Source organism: Onychostoma macrolepis, chromosome 24 (genome assembly GCF_012432095.1).
Source record: "Onychostoma macrolepis isolate SWU-2019 chromosome 24, ASM1243209v1, whole genome shotgun sequence".
NCBI lineage: Eukaryota > Metazoa > Chordata > Actinopteri > Cypriniformes > Cyprinidae > Onychostoma > Onychostoma macrolepis.
The window spans coordinates 4,908,687-4,927,415 of NC_081178.1; the positions used below are offsets into that span (position 1 = coordinate 4,908,687).

An 18,729-nucleotide genomic window follows, 5' to 3' on the forward strand; every position below is an offset into this window, starting at 1 on the left:
TATATGAAAAACAAAAACCTATACAGGGACATTTTTGCCCTCATAACTTGGATTATATGAGCATTCTAACTACATTCTAATAGATTTCATCACTCAATGAATGCTTTTGGATTCTCAAGACGTGTTTTTGTTCGACATTATTGAGTGACTAAATAATACTACACTAAATAATGTCAGTTTGCACATCATTAAAGCAACAATGACGTAGATGATAGATATCGCACAACCCTAGCGACACGGCTCTTTCTGCACCCTCAAAATGAATATTATGCATTCCTATCTGTCAGATGTTCCATCTGAGCTTTTTCTGTGTAGGTGCCTTTACGGTCAGAGGTTTGTTATTAAACGGTTCGATGGTGAGCGCAAGACAATCAGAAACCAAATCTGTTTCTCTTTTTACTGCATTGTCAGTGTGGACAGGTTTTAATTACACACATGCTGCATGAATTCTGCAAGATTAAAATCATTTCCACAGGTTAAGCGTCCACGTTCTCCTCCCTCACGCGCCCCCTGATCTCTCCACTGCTCTGGAACACGTTGTTTTGTTGTCAAAAAATGCACGTGGTGCTGTGTTGATGAAGGGTGATGGAAAAAGAGTCATTTGACTGTCGGTAACCGGATCTGTGTCAGACGCTACAGCATGCCGTAAACACAGGAGCTCAGGAAGACCAGACACTGTGGTATGGAGTGTGTGTTGACAGGGGAAACCCTGACTGGACCAAAGCTGGTGCTGACAAAGATGCTGACCAAAGCCAACACATGCACATGATACATAACATTTTTAACAGACCCCAGCACATGACTAGATAGCATTCGCTCATGTGTGTCATTCACTCCCTGTTTTTTTTTCTCGTAAATTCTCTTTTCTTGTAAAGCAGTCTCATAATCTCTGAGAATGAGATTTTTTAAGATTTGACAATCCAAGACCAAGACGATTTATGAGCAGGTATTCAATGTCTTATATGCAGAATCTAATTAATTATTATTACTATTATTACATATTATTTTGATGTTATTATTATTATTTTTATTATTATTATTATTAATAATAATAATAATAAAAAATTATAATTAATAGAGTTTAATTTATTTTTGTTTGTAGTCTAATGCTTATTTATTATTGTGTCAAAAAAAGATCAAATATTTTTTGCAATCTGAATTGCAAATAGGTTTAATCTTTGTTTTGGGTTGTGTCTAGCTGTTAAGCTTATAATGTTACTCAAGAATGAATCGCTGTTACATAAACAGATGAGTAATTTTTGTAAACAGTACATTAAGTTAGTTACTTTTAACATACATATACAGTGAATATAGAGTGGGGTAATGGTGTTGTATTACTATAGTTCAGCTGGTAGCACATGGTGCACAACTTTCAGATGCATAAATGCACTTATACACTTTAACATAGTCATACACATATTCAAATTGATACTTTGTGCAGTATCACTTGATTATGCCATCCCATTATTGCTCCCTCATGATTTGATTTTTCTTGGCCAAAGTTTTCAGATGAAGAGAAATAACATCGACTTGTGTGTTTTTGTTTTCAGAACTATAAATGGTCTCCTTCTGCATGTTTTGTTGGGTTAGCTGACAGTGTTCAGTTCAACTTCTGCTCCTCACTATTTTTTTTAAATCTAAATGATTTAGTTGTTGCTAAGGCAACCATCACTATTTCTAGTGATCTATACTTACATTGAAGAATGGATCTCAGCTATATCAGGGGTGATGCCCTTTTGCCTTAGACTAGTAACTAACTGAATACTGCAATAAATACTGCATGTTTGTTCATTTGCTATACCGAGGAGATGGTTTATATTTTTACTGGTACTTTTCTACTTTTTTGTCACCCTACTTTTCATTCTTTCCCAAACTAATTTCTGAAGCTAAGTTGTGAGCTTTAATATATTCATATTTATTTGTTTGCCAGGTGACACAGCAGTAAAAAGCAGTTATTTTCATTTTATGTCGTTGTAATATTTACTTTTATTATATTTATTATTTATATATATATATATATATATATATATATATATATATATATATATATATATATATATATATATATATATATATATATATATATATATATATATATATATATATATTTAATAAAATAAAATGTAAATATTAGATGAAAGCGAAAAAACCTTTAGAAATGTTACTGAATAAGATTACTAAAACTGGGAAAAAAAAAAATAATTATATATATATATATATATATATATATATATATATATATATATATATTTATATATATATATATATATATATATATATATATATATATATATATATATATATATATATATATATATATCTATATATATATATATATATCTATATATATATATATATATATATATATATATATATATATATATATATATATATATATATATATATATATATATATATATATATATATATATATACAGAGCCAAAGACAGCTCGAAAATAAGAAACAACACGTGAATTTTATTAGTGTTATTAACTAAAACTTTAATAAAATAAAATGTAAATATTAGATGAAAGCGAAAAAACCTTTAGAAATGTTACTGAATAAGATTACTAAAACTGGGGAAAAAAAAAAATAATTATATATATATATATATATATATTTTTTTTTTTTTCTCATCATTTTCTAAAGGTTTTTACGCTTTTCATCTATTTGCACTTTATTTTATTTCAGCTTTACTTTAATTAACAGAAACAATTTCAAGGTTAGGTTTATAGGTTAAGTTTTAGTTAATAACACTGGTAAAATGCGCACATTGTTTCTTATGTTCGCGCTGTCTTTGGCTCTGTTTATAAGTGCACTACACACATGCTTAAAATCAGATTATAAGCATATGCTTGAAATCCATTTTCCATGTTTATACCCTCCAACATGCTGCTTAGATGTTGACAATATTTGTTCTTTTCATGTGTGTGCTTCAACAAGACCACCGGCCTCATTACAACCAGTTTGCAGTTGCGTCCTGTCCTTTTTTTTTTTCCTTATGTTTCTTTCTACTCATTGAGTTTTTGTGGCCAGTTTCCAGACAATAATTAGCATTTAACTTTGGGTCCAAGAAGATATGTTGTTCCAGTAAAAACTCAGAGCAGTATAAACAGGCTGAAGACGTTCTCTGTGCTCAGACAGGAGGGGTTGGATGTTTTCTAGAAGAAGTGGAACACAATGTGCTTTACGTGTCGGATTACAGCCCTGTTTATCAAAAGCTCCTCTCCCATTGGCCAGAGCCGTACCGGAAGTAATCCCGCCCACTGTGCCTCAGCCAGTTAGCTGCCAGAGAAGTTTTGGTGCTTGTGTGAAGGAGACGGAGGGGGAGTGGGGTACCTACATCGAGTAGGCTGTGTGAAATGTGTGTGTGTGTGCGTGCGTGTGTGTGTGTGTGTGAGAGTGTTTGGACAAGCTCAATGGATCGCAGTTCCTGGAAGCGCCTCCAAGTTGCTGTGAATTCCTGCGAACGCTCACAATAACAGATTCCTGAAAGTGGCTAGTGACTGCGGCTGACCAATGACAGAGACCCGGTGGGGGCATCGGCCCCCCAGTCCCACTCCGTTGGAGGAAGCGCCTGAAATGGGGAATAAAGAAGGGGGTTGTTTATGTCAACCTGGCCATACCACAAAATGCTACTGCCCAGTCACCCCTCCTGTTCTCCGGTTTCATAGACACACGGGTCTAAACAAGCCTCAGTGTTCACAACCACGCTCACTTAACCCCCGTGTTCTTTAGCAGCGCTACAACAGGGTAACAGCAGGTCAGGATGAATTCAGATATGCTAGTCATGGTTTATCAAAGGTCATCTCATATCGCGCCATCATCTTTAGCTTTTCGAGTTTACCTGCTTTTTTTTATCTGTTTTGAAAGCCAATTTTCTTTTGGGTGTTTATTAGTGCTTGGAGTTGAGACTTTTTATTCATTTTTATTTAAACTATTTGTTAACTTGATTGCACAGACATTATTGGAAGAGAACTGAACTGGTCTGGATGATGGCATCACTGTTTCCTACAGAGCTGCTTTATAGAATAATTGGTAACACTTTACAATAAGGTGTCATTTGTTAACATGAGTTAATGTATTAACTAACATGAACAAACAATGAACAATGCATTTATTACACTATTTATTAATATTTGTTCATTTTAGTTAATGAAAATACAGTTGCTCATTGCTAATTGTAGCATTAACTAATGTTAACAAACAACTTGTGATTTTAATAATGCATTAGTAAATGCTGAAATTAACATTAACTAAGATTAATAAATGCTGTAGAAGTATTGTTCATTCTTAGTTCATGTTAACTAATGTTGTTAACTAATGAACCTTATTGTAAAGTGTTACCGAATAATTAAACTCATTCCATAATTGATGAACTAAAACAGTTATTAAACTGCACTGAATCAATGATGAACTGCGGTTACTGGAAAATTTACTGTTTACTATTGTCCTCTTTTTTTAGAGCTGCTTTACATCAGAATTGAATTTTGTCCACATCATTGAAACATTATTTTCCCTTTTAAAACTGTAAAGCTGCTTTGACACAGTGTGTGTCTGTATTGTGACTTGACTTTTTAACACAAAACATTGTTTTATCCTAATCTGGCTCGAGTTGAGTTGAACACAAAGTCTTGCAAAGACACAGCACTTTTTTTTGGACAGTATAAATGTTAAATGACTAAATAGCAAATTTGAGATGGCTGTAAAATTGAAACCGATTCATATCCGAGCAGCTTCTTTGAACACAATTGAACATGCATCAAAAGAACTTCAGAGAATCTTATTTTCTATCAGCTTTGCGTGTGAATCAGCACATCTTCACCTTTAGCAAAAGAATAGATAAATTGATTAGATAAATAAAGAGAAATTAATTGGTAAATCGAAACTGATTCGGTCGACTCTGCATATGGACACATAACTAAACTTCTGTGATGCCTTTTGCAACAAAAGTTGAGATAATGGACAGAAATCAATTAGAAAATAGGCAGAAAATCACAATTCAGTATGCAAATAAATGCAAGAAAAACAACCAACTGCAATTCATTATGCAGATATTGTAATGACATCACTTAGATTTCAAATAGCGTTTACTATAGTATAAGAGATTTTCATGCTTAGTATTTTTATTCAACATTTTATTTAAAAAAAAAAAAAAACATAAATAGATCTATAGCCTTGAGTCTGCTGTCTTCTAAAAAAAAATAATTAGTTAATGTAAAATTATTAATAAATTAATAATTTTAAAATAGAATTAAACACTTAGGGCCAGATTTACTAAACAGGGTAAATTAGCGTTAGAGCACAATTCCATAAAAGTGTCGATGGGAGAGAAATTCTGCGGGTGATTTACTGGCAGTGCACATATTAAAGAACACAGACACAGCCAGATCGCTTCCATAATGACCAGCGCAATCTAACAAGAGCAGCGCAAATTACCACCTGCTTTAAGACATGCTTTTTTGGGCATTAAATAATGGCGCAAATACCAGTAATTTGACGAGTGCAACTGTTTGTAAATCGCATTGCATGATTCATTTGAATACTCTCCTCCCATAAATTTTGCGTCTGAAAGGGAATCTCCTACAAATGCATATTCAATAAGGTCAGTCGCAAAAATAACTGTGTCCACGCCTTTTCAGCGCTAATTCTTCACAGCGCGTCTTTAGTAAATTCTGACAGTACTATTTTAACGCCAAAAGACGTTTTGTGCTGGTGCAAGCTGTTAGTAAATCTGACCCTTAATAAAAAATATGAAATATGTCGTGACCATTAACTAACATCAGAAAACCATGAACGAATGAGCGTTGTTAAGTTATTTAAATATTTACGTCAAAAAAAGCACTTCAAGTAAATATTTTTGGGTCAAAGGGGTTCGGCTGACAAAAAGTTTGTGAATCTCTGTTCTAAACAGTCTACTAAACAGTGTTTGTTAATGGTCTGCACATTAAGTGGTTTGAGCTGGATTATTTGCAGAAAATGTGGACAAGAAAAAGAATAAATGTAGATTATTTCAGGAATATCAATGCAGTTCTGCCTTGCAAGCACTTTTTTAACTAAACAACATGTCTTCAAATCAGTGTGAAGAATGTACGAATCAACTGTGTTTATTTTTGTATTCTACTATAGTTATCTCTACTGTGCAATCAAATCACTGTCTAGCATGTGAAAATATATTTAAATACCAGCCTGTTTGTTTAGTCCTGTGGTTTACTGGCTCCAAAAAAGTCACCAGTTTCTGTGAACTGACTATCTGTAGAGACTATTAATACCTGCAAAAATATCATTTTGAGCATAGAAACACCGCCATGTGACCGCTGCAAGTCAGTCCATAGATCAAGTTATTAGTTAGGCCCTGTCTGGTGCCAAAGTCAACATTTAATCTGTAGACAGTATCTGTATCTATGTGAGTGTTTGTTGTTGGGATGAAGTTTCCCTCTTCATCAGAGATGCACATTTGCAGGTCTTAATTTTAGGCAGTTTATTTATAAATACAGTTTGTCATAATAAATTCAAATGCCTGCTGGATTTTTAGAAAGGTAGTCACAACTTCTTAAACACTCTCTTTTTGCCATTTTAATTTCAGTTTAGCGTGCTTTATTATTGCCACAATAAAAATACTGAACATTTGTGTTGCAAAAGTAATGAGCAAAATTAGTCAAATAAATTTAAATAACAGTAGTGCAAATGGAGTAAATAAGTAATATTAGATACTGAAACTAAATCAGTAGTGCAAAGCACTATGGAATAATTTACTAAAGGTTGTTAAATGGTTGAAAATGATTGTTTCCCCTCTCTTTCTCAGGTTGTGTGCTCTCATTCAGGACAGTTACGGCATGTTCGGTGAGGTTCTTCTGCACTGTGTGTCCACAGAATCAGAGGTCCAGCAGAACTCGGAGCAGCTGGAGGGCCGTGTGTGTCTCCTCCAGGCCCTGAGAGTCGTCCAGCGTCTCACACGTGACAGGTGAGTCTATGATATAATCACATGACATTAAAAACATCCTGCTGATCTGAAAAATATCATTTTAAATATCTATTTTATTTTATGTTATTTTATTTTATTTTTACATTTAATCATTTAGCAGTTGTTTTTTATCCAAAGCAACTTACAAATTAGGACAATAGCAACAATATATATTCTATTATTAAACAACTCAAATGCCTGCTGGATTTAAAAATATTTTTTGAAATTGTTGTTATTAATTTACTTATATAAATACTGATTTACATAATATAGAGTTATGAATAGTCATATTTATTTAAATATTTATGTATATATTTATATTATGTGTGTTTGCTATATATATATATATATATATATATATATATGTATGTGTGTGTGTGTGTGTGTGTGTTTACAGGATATAAAGTTATGAATTAAGTAATATTTATTTATTTTCCACCTGCTCCGGCTCAGATTAGCAGCTCACAGTGTCAGTGTGTCTGCAGCACTCCGGCCTGCTAGATTTACATCTGCGTTGAATATTTTATTGGCCTCTCGCCACATGTGTCTGCTCACTCAAGGTTGTCTTCGTGGTCACTGCTTTAACATATGTGTTGTTTAAGTTGAAGATGGCATGTGATGGGAAATTCTGGTGACACGTTTCCACAGACATGAACATGAGCCGTTTACATGAATACCCCAGATGCCTTTCAGCATGCACTGCTTATTTGGGATCAGTGGCCATCTATATGGTGAATAGAGTCTGTGAGATTAGGGGTAGGGCACTTGAAGAAATTCTGTCATTATTTACTTGCTCTTGTGTACTTCAAAACTTCAAAACATTGTTTTTTTTTCTGTGGAACACAAAAAGAGATGTCTAGCAGAATGTTCATGCTACTCTTTTCCATAGAATGAAAGTGAATGGGGACTGGGACTATCAGTCTCCAAAAAGACACAAAGAACATAAAATATGTCCTTTAAAGCCATATGATTGCTTTATTTGAAGAAAAATTAGAATTTTAGTAGCTATTTACTGAACATCTTAAATTTTAGTCTTTTCTTCACATAAAGCTAATGAATGGTTTTAGAGCACTTGAAATTCAGTGCAGAAGTCATTTAGACTGCTGTTTATGGTAATTTTATCACACTCTTTTTTGTTGTTGTTGTTGTTAAAGTCACAGTCCCTACTTTCCACTTTCATTGTGTGGAAAAGAGCAGCCTGGACTTTCTGAGTAATATCTCCTTTTGTCTTCTATGGATGTACCTCATTTGGAACCTGTGCTATTTTATTATCATTTATATACCATTATAGTTTATATTAATGTTTTTAAATGTTTTGGTCACACTTTATATTAGGTGGCCTTAACTACTATGTACTTACATCAAAAAATAAGTACAATGTACTTATTGTGGTCATATTGTATTGCAAAACACTTTTGCTGCTATTGAGGTGGGATACGGGTGAGGTTAGGGACAGGTTTGGTAGTTTGGGTAGGTTAAAGGGTGGGTTGAGGTGTAAGGGATGGGTTAACAGTGTAATTATAAATTTAATTGCAGAAATTAATTACAGATATAATTACATATATGTATATATTATGTACAGTACAATGTAAAAACATGTATGTACTCAATAAGTGCATTGTACCAAATGATTCATTTAAATGTAAGTACTTAGTAGTTAAGGCCACCTAATAAAAAGTGGGAATTTTTTTTTTTATGTTTAATATAATAATTTTAGTACATTTTTAGTCATTTTATACTTTTTGTCAGACCTGTTTTATTAGTTTTTTTAATATTACTATTTAGGTTTAATTTATTTTTGTTTTATTTCTATCATTATTTCTATTTTTTGGTGAACTACACCTTAAATAAATGATTTTGTGCATGTTATGTATACACTGTAAAAAATTTCAAGCGGTTTCAACTACTTATTATTTAGTAACTAGTTCCACAGAAAGTTTACGTTCAGTCAATTTCTGACTTCAAAGTGTTATCTGAATTGTTATTTTTTAGTTGGCTCAACCTTTAGTGAACTAGTTTTATAGTCCATTCAACTAAAATGTTTTAATTGGTCAAAAATGTACAGCAAGTTATGTCAATTAAAATTTAACCATTTTCTCCATGTGTTTTATATGTGACCCTGGACCACAAAACCAGTCTTAAGTGTCAATTTTTTCGAAATTGAGATTTATACATCATCTGAAAGCTGAATAAATAAGCTTTCCATTGATGTATGGTTTGTTAGGATCAGACAATATTTGGCCGAGATACAACTATTTGAAAATCTGGAATCTGAGGGTGTAAAAAAATCAAAATATTGAGAAAATCGACTTTAAAGTTGTCGAAATGAAGTTCTTAGCAATGCATATTACTAGTCAAAAATGAAGTTTTGATATATTTACGGTAAGAAATTTACAAAATATCTTCATGGAACATGATCTTTACTTAATATCCTAATTATTTTTGGCATAAAAGAAAAATGTATAATTCTGAACCATACAATGTATTTTTGGCTATTGCTACAAATATACCCCAGCGACTTAAGACTGGTTTTGTGGTCCAGGGTCACATATGTTACCTCAACTAAGATTTATTATTTGGGCATCATAAGAAATTGCTGGGAACTACATAAATATATTTTTATAGTTTTAACAAATTATTAACCGGTGTTTATCAATCACTAAAAACACACTTTACAACACATAATAGCCTTTATTTAATAACAATCTCCATTTATAACATTTTCCATACAAACTAAACATACAGGAATGAAGAAAAAAGTCACCTACATCTTGGATGGCCTAAGGGTCAGTAAATTAACAGCAAATTTTCATTTGTGGGTGAACTATCCCTTTAAAGCTCCAGTTGACAAACATTACATCTGTAAAACAACTGCAAAATTCAGTTTAAACTGTTTAATGAACTAAGAAAAAACTAAACAAGCTAAACAAAATGTTAGCAAACAAACATTTACAAATATTATTACTGTTTACAATTACATCTTTAAAATGAGGCAGAAGTAAGTAAAAAAAAATGAACCAGGTGTTACAGTATATAAAATCAAATCAAGTCACCTTTATTTACATTGTGCTTTATACAATACTGATTGTGTCAAAGCAGCTTTGCAGAGTCAGACAGGAAAATAGTTTGTGAATAATGCAAGAGGACATTAACAAGTCATTTTTCCAGTTAAAGTCAGTTCATTGGTGATTCAGTGTTGACATCATCCAGCTCTCTTCCAATAATGTCTGTGCAGTCAGCCAATCGTCCCCAAATAACCAAGCCAAAGGCAACAGCGGCAAGGACCCAAAACTCCATTGATGACAGAAATTGAGTAGAAAACCTTGGGAGAAACCAGGCTCAGTCGGGGGGCAGTTTTCCTCTGGCCAGACGAAACCAGCATGGCGTGGTTTAATTCTAGGCTGCAACACAGGTCAGATTGAGCAGAGGACTTGGTCTGGTTCTCGTGGTCTTGTCCCGATGGCCAACGAGGTCTTCGGAGGGGATCTGTCTCTGGAACTCATCTAGCTGATATGGCTTCCGCTGACATTCAGGGCTGTAGGGATCGTCTCTAGGTGCTGATCCACCATCTGATCTGGATACGGACTGGATCTGGGTGGCTACATTCACCTCGGAATAAGAATGAAACAGACTAATATTAGTGTAGATGCCACTGAGATCAGTAAAGCACATTATAATTGTAGTAAAAACATTTACAAATATTACCTGGAATGAAAAAAATAAACTCCTAGTCTTGAAAATACACACACACACGAGCCAGTCTGGACCGACTGGGTTGCATCTGAAATCTTGCAATGATGACAAAGCACCAATGAAACCTTTGGCCACACCCTGATGGAGAAAGAAAAGTTAAAAAAATGAAATGATGATCAGTTTTACAAATTGATTGATCAGTTGTGTTTACTGAGCCACGGTCTGTCCCAGTGCAGGAACCTGTGCACGATCTAGTGATTCACTACCTAGGGAACTGACTGAGACGCTTTGAACGGCCTTGTGAAACGATTCAGTTGTTCATTTTCGTTCGGAATGACGAACTTCTTTTCCAAAGTGCCATTCACGAGACCAGAAATGCCGTGTCCATTTGAAAAGACCGACATACATTTCACAATGGCTTGTTGTTGGTCACGTTTAATGTCGTCTTTTTTACTTCATGGGACAATTGCAAAAGTTTACATACACACAAATCCATTCAACACGCTCATGTTAACTTCAAATGAGCGCATTACTGTGGTTTACATTAAGTTACACGTTTCATAGATTGCGGTTAACGTTAGTCGTATTAAACATAATGGCTTATAAAAGAGAGAAAGACCGCGCAATCTCTTCATATCTTTTCACGTCACGGAAACACAAAAAAATGATCATACGACACTCCAAAATGAGCTAAAATTCATTATAGTAACACAGCTTTTATGGATTAAACAAGGTGAAAGACCACATTCCCTTCACTTAAATTTCCCTCAGACAAATAATACAATGCTTATTCGATGTTTTTATATATGTTGTACGTTTGTGTATAAATATATACGTGTTAAATAAAACATTTACACCTTTTAAATATACGTTTTGATAAATTCAGTCTAATGTTAAGTACAAATATTTCTTCAGTGCCGCTTGACTTACCTGACGCCTGAACTTGACACTGTCTTATATCCACTTTTCTTCGGATATACAACTCGTAAAACACTTTCTAAATGTCCACTCCAAAAAATTGAATATGTTGCATGATTTTCTCGTTAAATTTAATAAAAAACAACAACATTTATTTAGTGCAACTTACCTGAGGCGTGAACTTGACAAGATGGCGGCGCTGTTTCTCCCGCGAAGTCACTCAGGCTCGTGCAGAATGATCTCAGTGTTGGCTGGATTTGTTTTTATTAGTTTAGTCAACATTTAGCATTCTGAACGTTGACTGGATTTGCAAATAACCGTTCATTTAATGTTTTTAAAATATATTTGTGCAGACTTAATATAATACATCTTCTCAACTAAGCCCAAGCAAATAAAATTAATTCAACTTAAATATTTTTGCCCTTCCAACATTTGGTTAATTGGATTTTTTACAGTGTAGGGAAAGGCTCTGTATGGCACATATCCACATCACAAGATCTAGCTCATCTTCTCTCTTTCATCTTGTTTTTTCTTATTCTGAACGCTGTTTCAAGAAAAATCTACTTTTTAATAGTTGCCTAATAAACCTGGCATTGTTGGCTCTTTGACAAATTGCTTTGTTCCTCTTTTGTAAGTCACTCTGGATAAAAGCATCTATTAAAAGCATACATGTAAAAACAAAACACTCAGGGATTTTTTTGGAGTTAATGCTCAGGAATATACAACTGTCTCCAGAAATGAACAATATGATTCTCTGTACTGCAAGACATAAGATATATGGCTTAATTTCAGTCTCATTCTCTCAGAATGTACTAAGCTCCTCTTGAGTGTTTTCAGCGAGGGCTCGTCCCGCTGGACTGGATAGGGCGGTTGAGCGGGTCAAGGGAAGAGGTGAGGGGGAAAGGAGAGCTAGACTGTGATTAAGACAGCTGTGAAACTGGTTGTGAGTGATCAGATCATGCTGCACTGAGGCACACGCAGGGTTCAAGAACGCTTTTTAAGTTTCACTGAGAACATTTTTTTCTTGTGTTCATTCTTTGTGCCATTCTTTTTACAAAAATAATAAAATATTTGTTAATAATTTTATTTTATTTTTTTTATTTTTTTTTGGTAATTGTGTTTTTATTAGGATGTTTTTTTTTTATTATTATTTTTTAATTATTATTATAACTATTTAGATTTTTAAAAAAAATAATAATTCAGTTTTAGTTTTTATTTCCAGTTAAGTGCTTATTTCAGTTAGTTGCCAAGGCAACATTTCTAAATTTCCTTTTAGTTTTTCATCTAACATTTTTAATTTATTTTATTTCAGCTTTGTTTCAGTTAACAAAAAGTTTTTAATAGTTTCAGTTTTCGTTAACGATAATAACACTGGTACCTACTTGCGCCATATCCGTTATAATTGTCATATTGTGGGAGTGTTTATCTGTCAATCTGTTAAATCAAACACAGACGGAGCTGATCTCTGTCCTTTTGTCTGTATGTCAGTTCGTCTGAGATGTTTTGTTAGCAGCATAAATTTGAAATTGGAGTGTTAAAATAACATTCGGCCTGCCAAATATAAAATTATCAGCATTTTCAATAGAGATAATTTAATTCTTGAATGTTTTAATGACAGATTATTTACCTCTCTGTGTGTGTGTGTGTGTGTGTGTGTGTGTGTGTGTGTGTGAACAAGCCTCAGCCTGCTAGTGAAACCGATCTCGTACTTGTCAGCAGACACTATTTGGCTCCAACAGAAGCTCAACTTGGCAGCATGTCAGTCCAACCGAAGCTAATGAGACTGACATTGTATACACTACACCTTTGGTTCCTGCGTTTCAGGAAGGACCCCTGAAATTAAATGTTCAGAGATTGAAACCTTACTTCTTTCCTCTCTCTTCTTCTCTTTGCAGATGTTCTCCACTCTTCAGTATGATTGACAGTTTGTGGCCTCCTCCAGTTGATCCAAAATCTCATGACGATCTTCTGCTGTCTCCTGGCGTAGGTCTTCAGATCACGTTGTAAATTACAGCCGTGTTTACTTCATATTTATCTCACATACCTCTTGCTTCTGGAAGATCCTTCCTGGATAGCGGCAATACAACGTCAAAGCAACCGCCGCACTGCATTCTTAACCAAAGCACATATAAATAAACCTTCAGAGCTTAAAAATACAAAATTACTCATTAGCGGTGATTGCAAAGACAAACATTACTGCAATTTCTTGTACTAAGAGTTAGTGCTGGGCGGTATACCGGTTCATACCGAATACCGGTGTTTATTTTTCTTATGATATGAATTTTTAAAATACCGCAATACCGGTGTTATTGAGAGGGGATTGACATGTTTGAGAGGGGTTTCTTTTCACTATTGCATTGTGGCAAGAACGCAGCTGTATGTGTTACTAAGCGTGAAAGTTCTGAAGCTGTAGAACGTGATGACACAGAAGAACTCATCCACAATATCCACCACCCGCTGTCACCAGCTCCCGCGTCTCACACACGAGCGTGACTTTAGCACTATATTTAGCAACTTTCAGACCCTTTTAGCTGTTTTTTTTCCATAGAATATACAAACTGACAAACCTAGCGAATGTTTTGGATAAACCTTAGCTATGGTTCAGTTGGAAGATGTCGCCAGTGCTGCCCGCGAGCGAGATCTGACTCCGGCGCAGCGTCGCGTCTCTCTGCGTCTGTTCTGTGCAGCGAGCGGCAGAGAAGCACCGCATTCATTTGGCCGTACCGCGACTGTTTGGAATTATAAATATGAGCATAGTTCGTCTGTTAATATTATGCACTTTTTTTTTTTTTAGTTTACTCAGACGCAGGCAGTGCGCTGCATGAGACAAAAAAGTAATATAGCCAAAACCACCGCATAGCCACTCTTTAGTATAACGTTAGATGCAAATGAGAATGACTCCTGGTTAACATGTATTAATGGGTCGTGTTTAGTCACTATTTAGTGTGGAATTTTTCTACAATATTCGCTCATCATGACAGTAAAATAGGGCATTCTAAGTCAATCTACTGCAGTTTTTCCTCTCTCAATCAGTAGAAAATGTGGTTAACACCCGATCATGCATGAAAAAAAAAAATACCGTCATATACTGTGAAACCGGTATAATTTTGAAAAATACCGTGATATAAATTTTTGGTCATACCGCCCAGCACTACTAAGAGTTAATGATTTAAACAAACCCCTGACTCTGAGTATTAAACTTTGCAGTGTGACTCGTCCCATATCAGAATTTATACTTGCCACCTAACAAGCAACAAATCCCTTAGACTTACACTGAACGAGAGACCTAGACATCAGAATGTCATGAATGTCAACTGTATCTCCAGTTTTTCACCATAAAATCTGCTTGTTTTGTAGATAATGTGTTGCTTGGGACAGATAAGTAGTTACATTCATCGTTTGTTAGGCCTTTTTTCTGCCTTGGGTTTGAAAAGCAGCTTTAAAGAAACCATTTTCTACTATTCATAGCATTTTACTAGCCTTTTGTATCTTGAAGGACACTACTTTTGAACCTTCCCTAAACCTTCACCAAAAACAGTTGTATTTTTTCATCAGAGCGGGCCAAGTAATGTAAATATATGCAAATCTAGGCAGTCATATGTTAATGATCTTATGGTGGCTTCTGAATGAGCGTTTTTTCTGTTTTGTTTCTATAAATAATCTAAGTATACTGGGAAAGGAGCTTTACTTTGGGTGACAGAGATAACTGATATTCGTCTATTTTCATAAAATGACCCTTCTGAACTATTTAAGGAACTACTTGATTTTTAAATAGTCAGGCCAGTTTTTGCTTTCCAGGATCGAGTCCCACCGCCCTGTTTCTGCTATAGGCTGAGTGTCCAGCAGGGTCACATGGTTCCGTTATCAGGACAGACTGAATCTCCACTGTACCGACCACCTGTACTTCAGACGCTAAGAGAGATCCTTCAGGTGCAGCACTCAAAATGACAAAACAAACAGATTGACAGAAACCTCTTTTAGTAGACATGCTTAACAAATAAATGACAAAATAAAGAAAAACCTAGAAATATCAAGGAATTTTGTATATAAAATTGTTCAGGGCTAAAATAATAAAAATAAATAAAAAAACTTCTAATTTTAAACACTTTATATATATTTAATATCAAGGAATTTGTAGATTTTGTAAAACCCATATATATATATATATATATATATATATATATATATATATATATGTGTGTGTGTGTGTATATGTATGTATATATGTATATATGTATTAATGCTGTCAAGCGATTAATCGCGATTAATCGCATCTAAAATAAAAGTTTTGTTTACATAATATGTGTGTATAATGTGTATATTTATTATGTATAAATAAATACAAACGCATGCATGTATATATTTAAGAAAAATGTTATGTTCATATATTAAATATATTTATATATAATATAAAATATAACAATATGAATATATAATTGTATAAACATGTAAATATTTTCAAAATATATAATGTATGTGTGTGTATTTTATATATACATAATAAATATACACAGTAGTACACATACATATAGTGAACAAAAACTTTTATTTTGGATGCGATTCATCGCGATTAATCGTTTGACAGCACTAATATATATATATATATATATATATATATATATATATATATATACTTGAAGATTTTTATGTATATATATATATATTTTGTTTTTTCTACTTATGCTGAGAACAAAAATAAGTAAAATAATTAAAAAATGACTCTTTATGAGTGCAGTTATTATATCATTTTATATATATTTGTATGCATTATATTTTAATCAATTTTAAAGATCATTATCCAGTAATGTTAATTTATTGAAAATTAATTGGTCGAAAGGTGTGGAACAGTGTTATATTATTTTAGTGTTATTTATATACATTTGTAGTTTTCATTTTGAAATGAAAAACATATCTTTATATTTTCAGTTTTCATTTTAATTTTAGTTTAGATTTCAGTAATTTTGTTATTTTGTTATCTAGCTATTTTATTTGTTATATTTATTATTTATTTGTTTAATTTTTTGTTAAATATTTATTATCTATATATGTAATAATTATTTTTATTTGAGTTTTTGTACTTCAACCTATTTATTTCAGTTATTTTCCAAGGTAATATTTCCAAATTTTAAGTGTTTTTTTTTATGTATGTTTTTCATCTGATATATATATATATATATATTTTGTTTTATTTCAGCTATTTTCAATTAATGACAATTCTATTTAACAGTTGTAGTTTTTAACAATACCAACAGTGGTGTGCAAACCATTAAATAATTTTATTTGAATGTAAATAGATTTATGAATGATTTTTTCTTTCTTTTTTTTTTTTAGGATGAATCTTCAAGGTGTCGTTGCAGCTTTCGGGCCACTGTGGTTCATAAACAATTACTGGTAATGTTTTCTTAACCTATTTTTAACAACAAATACATAAATCAGATCATTTTTCGTCATAGCTATATCTTCATGGGATACCTTGGCATGCCTGGTTTAAGGAGTGTGGGAAATAGTCCTTAGCTTTGCCTATAGATTGTCGTTTTAAGAACCCACCGTAGCTGTTTTCCCAGCACATGTGCCAAGTCTTCATCCCTCAGGGTTGCTTCCAAACTGTACACCTTTGGAAAAGCTTTCGGAAAGCTTTACGCGCTGTTTGACACAAGCTTACCGTAAGTGACATCATCCATTGACAATCTTCTTGACTGATCTAGCAAACCCTCAGACTTTGGACTTTGATAACCTGGGATTTATTTGTAGGAGGTTAAGGGTCATGCATACACACTTGTGTGGATAGTAGATTAACCTTTTTTGTTTTGTTTTGATTCGCTCTGTTTGCTTTGCTATTGACATTGCACATCTGCGTAGGTGTATGAAGGAACAGCCTATCTGGGAAACTGCCCCTAAAGCATTTTTCCTCTGATAATGACAGATTTATGTCTTTATAAATGAGGCAAAACAATTGAAGTTTTATTTAGCCTCCCTTGTGTATTCAGACCTCTGTTTGATAAACACCAATATTTTCCCCAAATTTGCTTATACATGAATTATAAAACAATCTAGTAAAGGCCAGTGTCCCTCTCATTTAATAAAATATAATATAATATAATGTAATATATAAAAATACATTTTTATTATTATAAACAAATTTTAATCTTTTTTTCCTTTAGACATTTTCAGTTTTTTCATATTGAAATATTATAATAATTTTTTTTCTTGAATTCCTGCACATGAGATATACTCAAACTTTTACACAATTTTACACAATATGTTTGTCTACATATTTGAAAAGGGAAAATGTCATTATATATTGGAAGGCATATTCCAGTGCTTATCTTAAATCTCAAGTCAGTTCATGATAATTTATTTAAAGGGGTCATATGACGTTGCTAAAAATAACATTATTTTGTGTATTTGGTGTAATGCAATGTGTTTATGCGGTTTAAGGTTCAAAAAACACATTATTTTCCACATACTGTACATTATTGTTGCTCCTCTATGCTCCGCCTTTCTGAAACTTGTCGATTTTTACAAATCTCATCGTTCTGAGAAGCGAGGTGTGCTCTGATTGGCCAGCTATCCAGTGCGTTGTGACTGGCCGAATACCTCAAGCGTGTGATGGAAATGTTATGCCCCTTACTGTATTGTGATGCCGTGTCCCAGTGCGACGAGACTAAAACAATAAAACCCATTATAAACGAGGCATTTGTTGCATTCAGTGAGGACATAATTACTGATTATAATGACTCGTATGTCTTTTTACATGTTGCGTCGCGCTGCGCCGCCTAAACATAACACCATATCTGCATTTGTGATCATATAAACGCCAAACAAGCACTACTCGCGTTTGAATAGTCAGTAGCAAATTCTTTAAATATCGAAACGTACTTACAGGCTGTGAGTCAGAAGCACCAGACTGTCCTTGTGACGTTGGAATTGCCCCACTTTATAGTGTTCACATCACAGCCGTTCATAGTGTTCACATTGTAGGCTACTCTCTCCCAGGTTCAGGAAACAGTCCTCCATAAAATGCGCTGCACACACTCGAATATTTGCGTTGTACTGTTCTGGAACAGTGTTGTAAATATTACTTAACAACTGATTTCTAGTTGTGTACTCCTTTGGAAGGCCAAACAAAGTACTTTCGCTTTCACAATGAAAC

At 33.5% G+C, this 18,729-nt stretch overlaps 1 protein-coding gene across 3 annotated transcripts in view; it reads left to right on the forward strand.

The window, feature by feature from the left end:
* spidr (scaffold protein involved in DNA repair) overlaps positions 1–18,729 on the forward strand; it is a 66,970-nt gene that overhangs the window by 39,527 nt on the left and 8,714 nt on the right. For all 3 annotated transcript variants that reach the window (XM_058764848.1, XM_058764849.1, XM_058764850.1), the window contains 4 exons: positions 6,807–6,965; positions 13,472–13,559; positions 15,375–15,506; positions 16,908–16,967. In XM_058764848.1, coding sequence (XP_058620831.1) covers positions 6,807–6,965; positions 13,472–13,559; positions 15,375–15,506; positions 16,908–16,967 — 439 coding nt within the window. The remainder of the gene's footprint in view (positions 1–6,806; positions 6,966–13,471; positions 13,560–15,374; positions 15,507–16,907; positions 16,968–18,729) is intronic.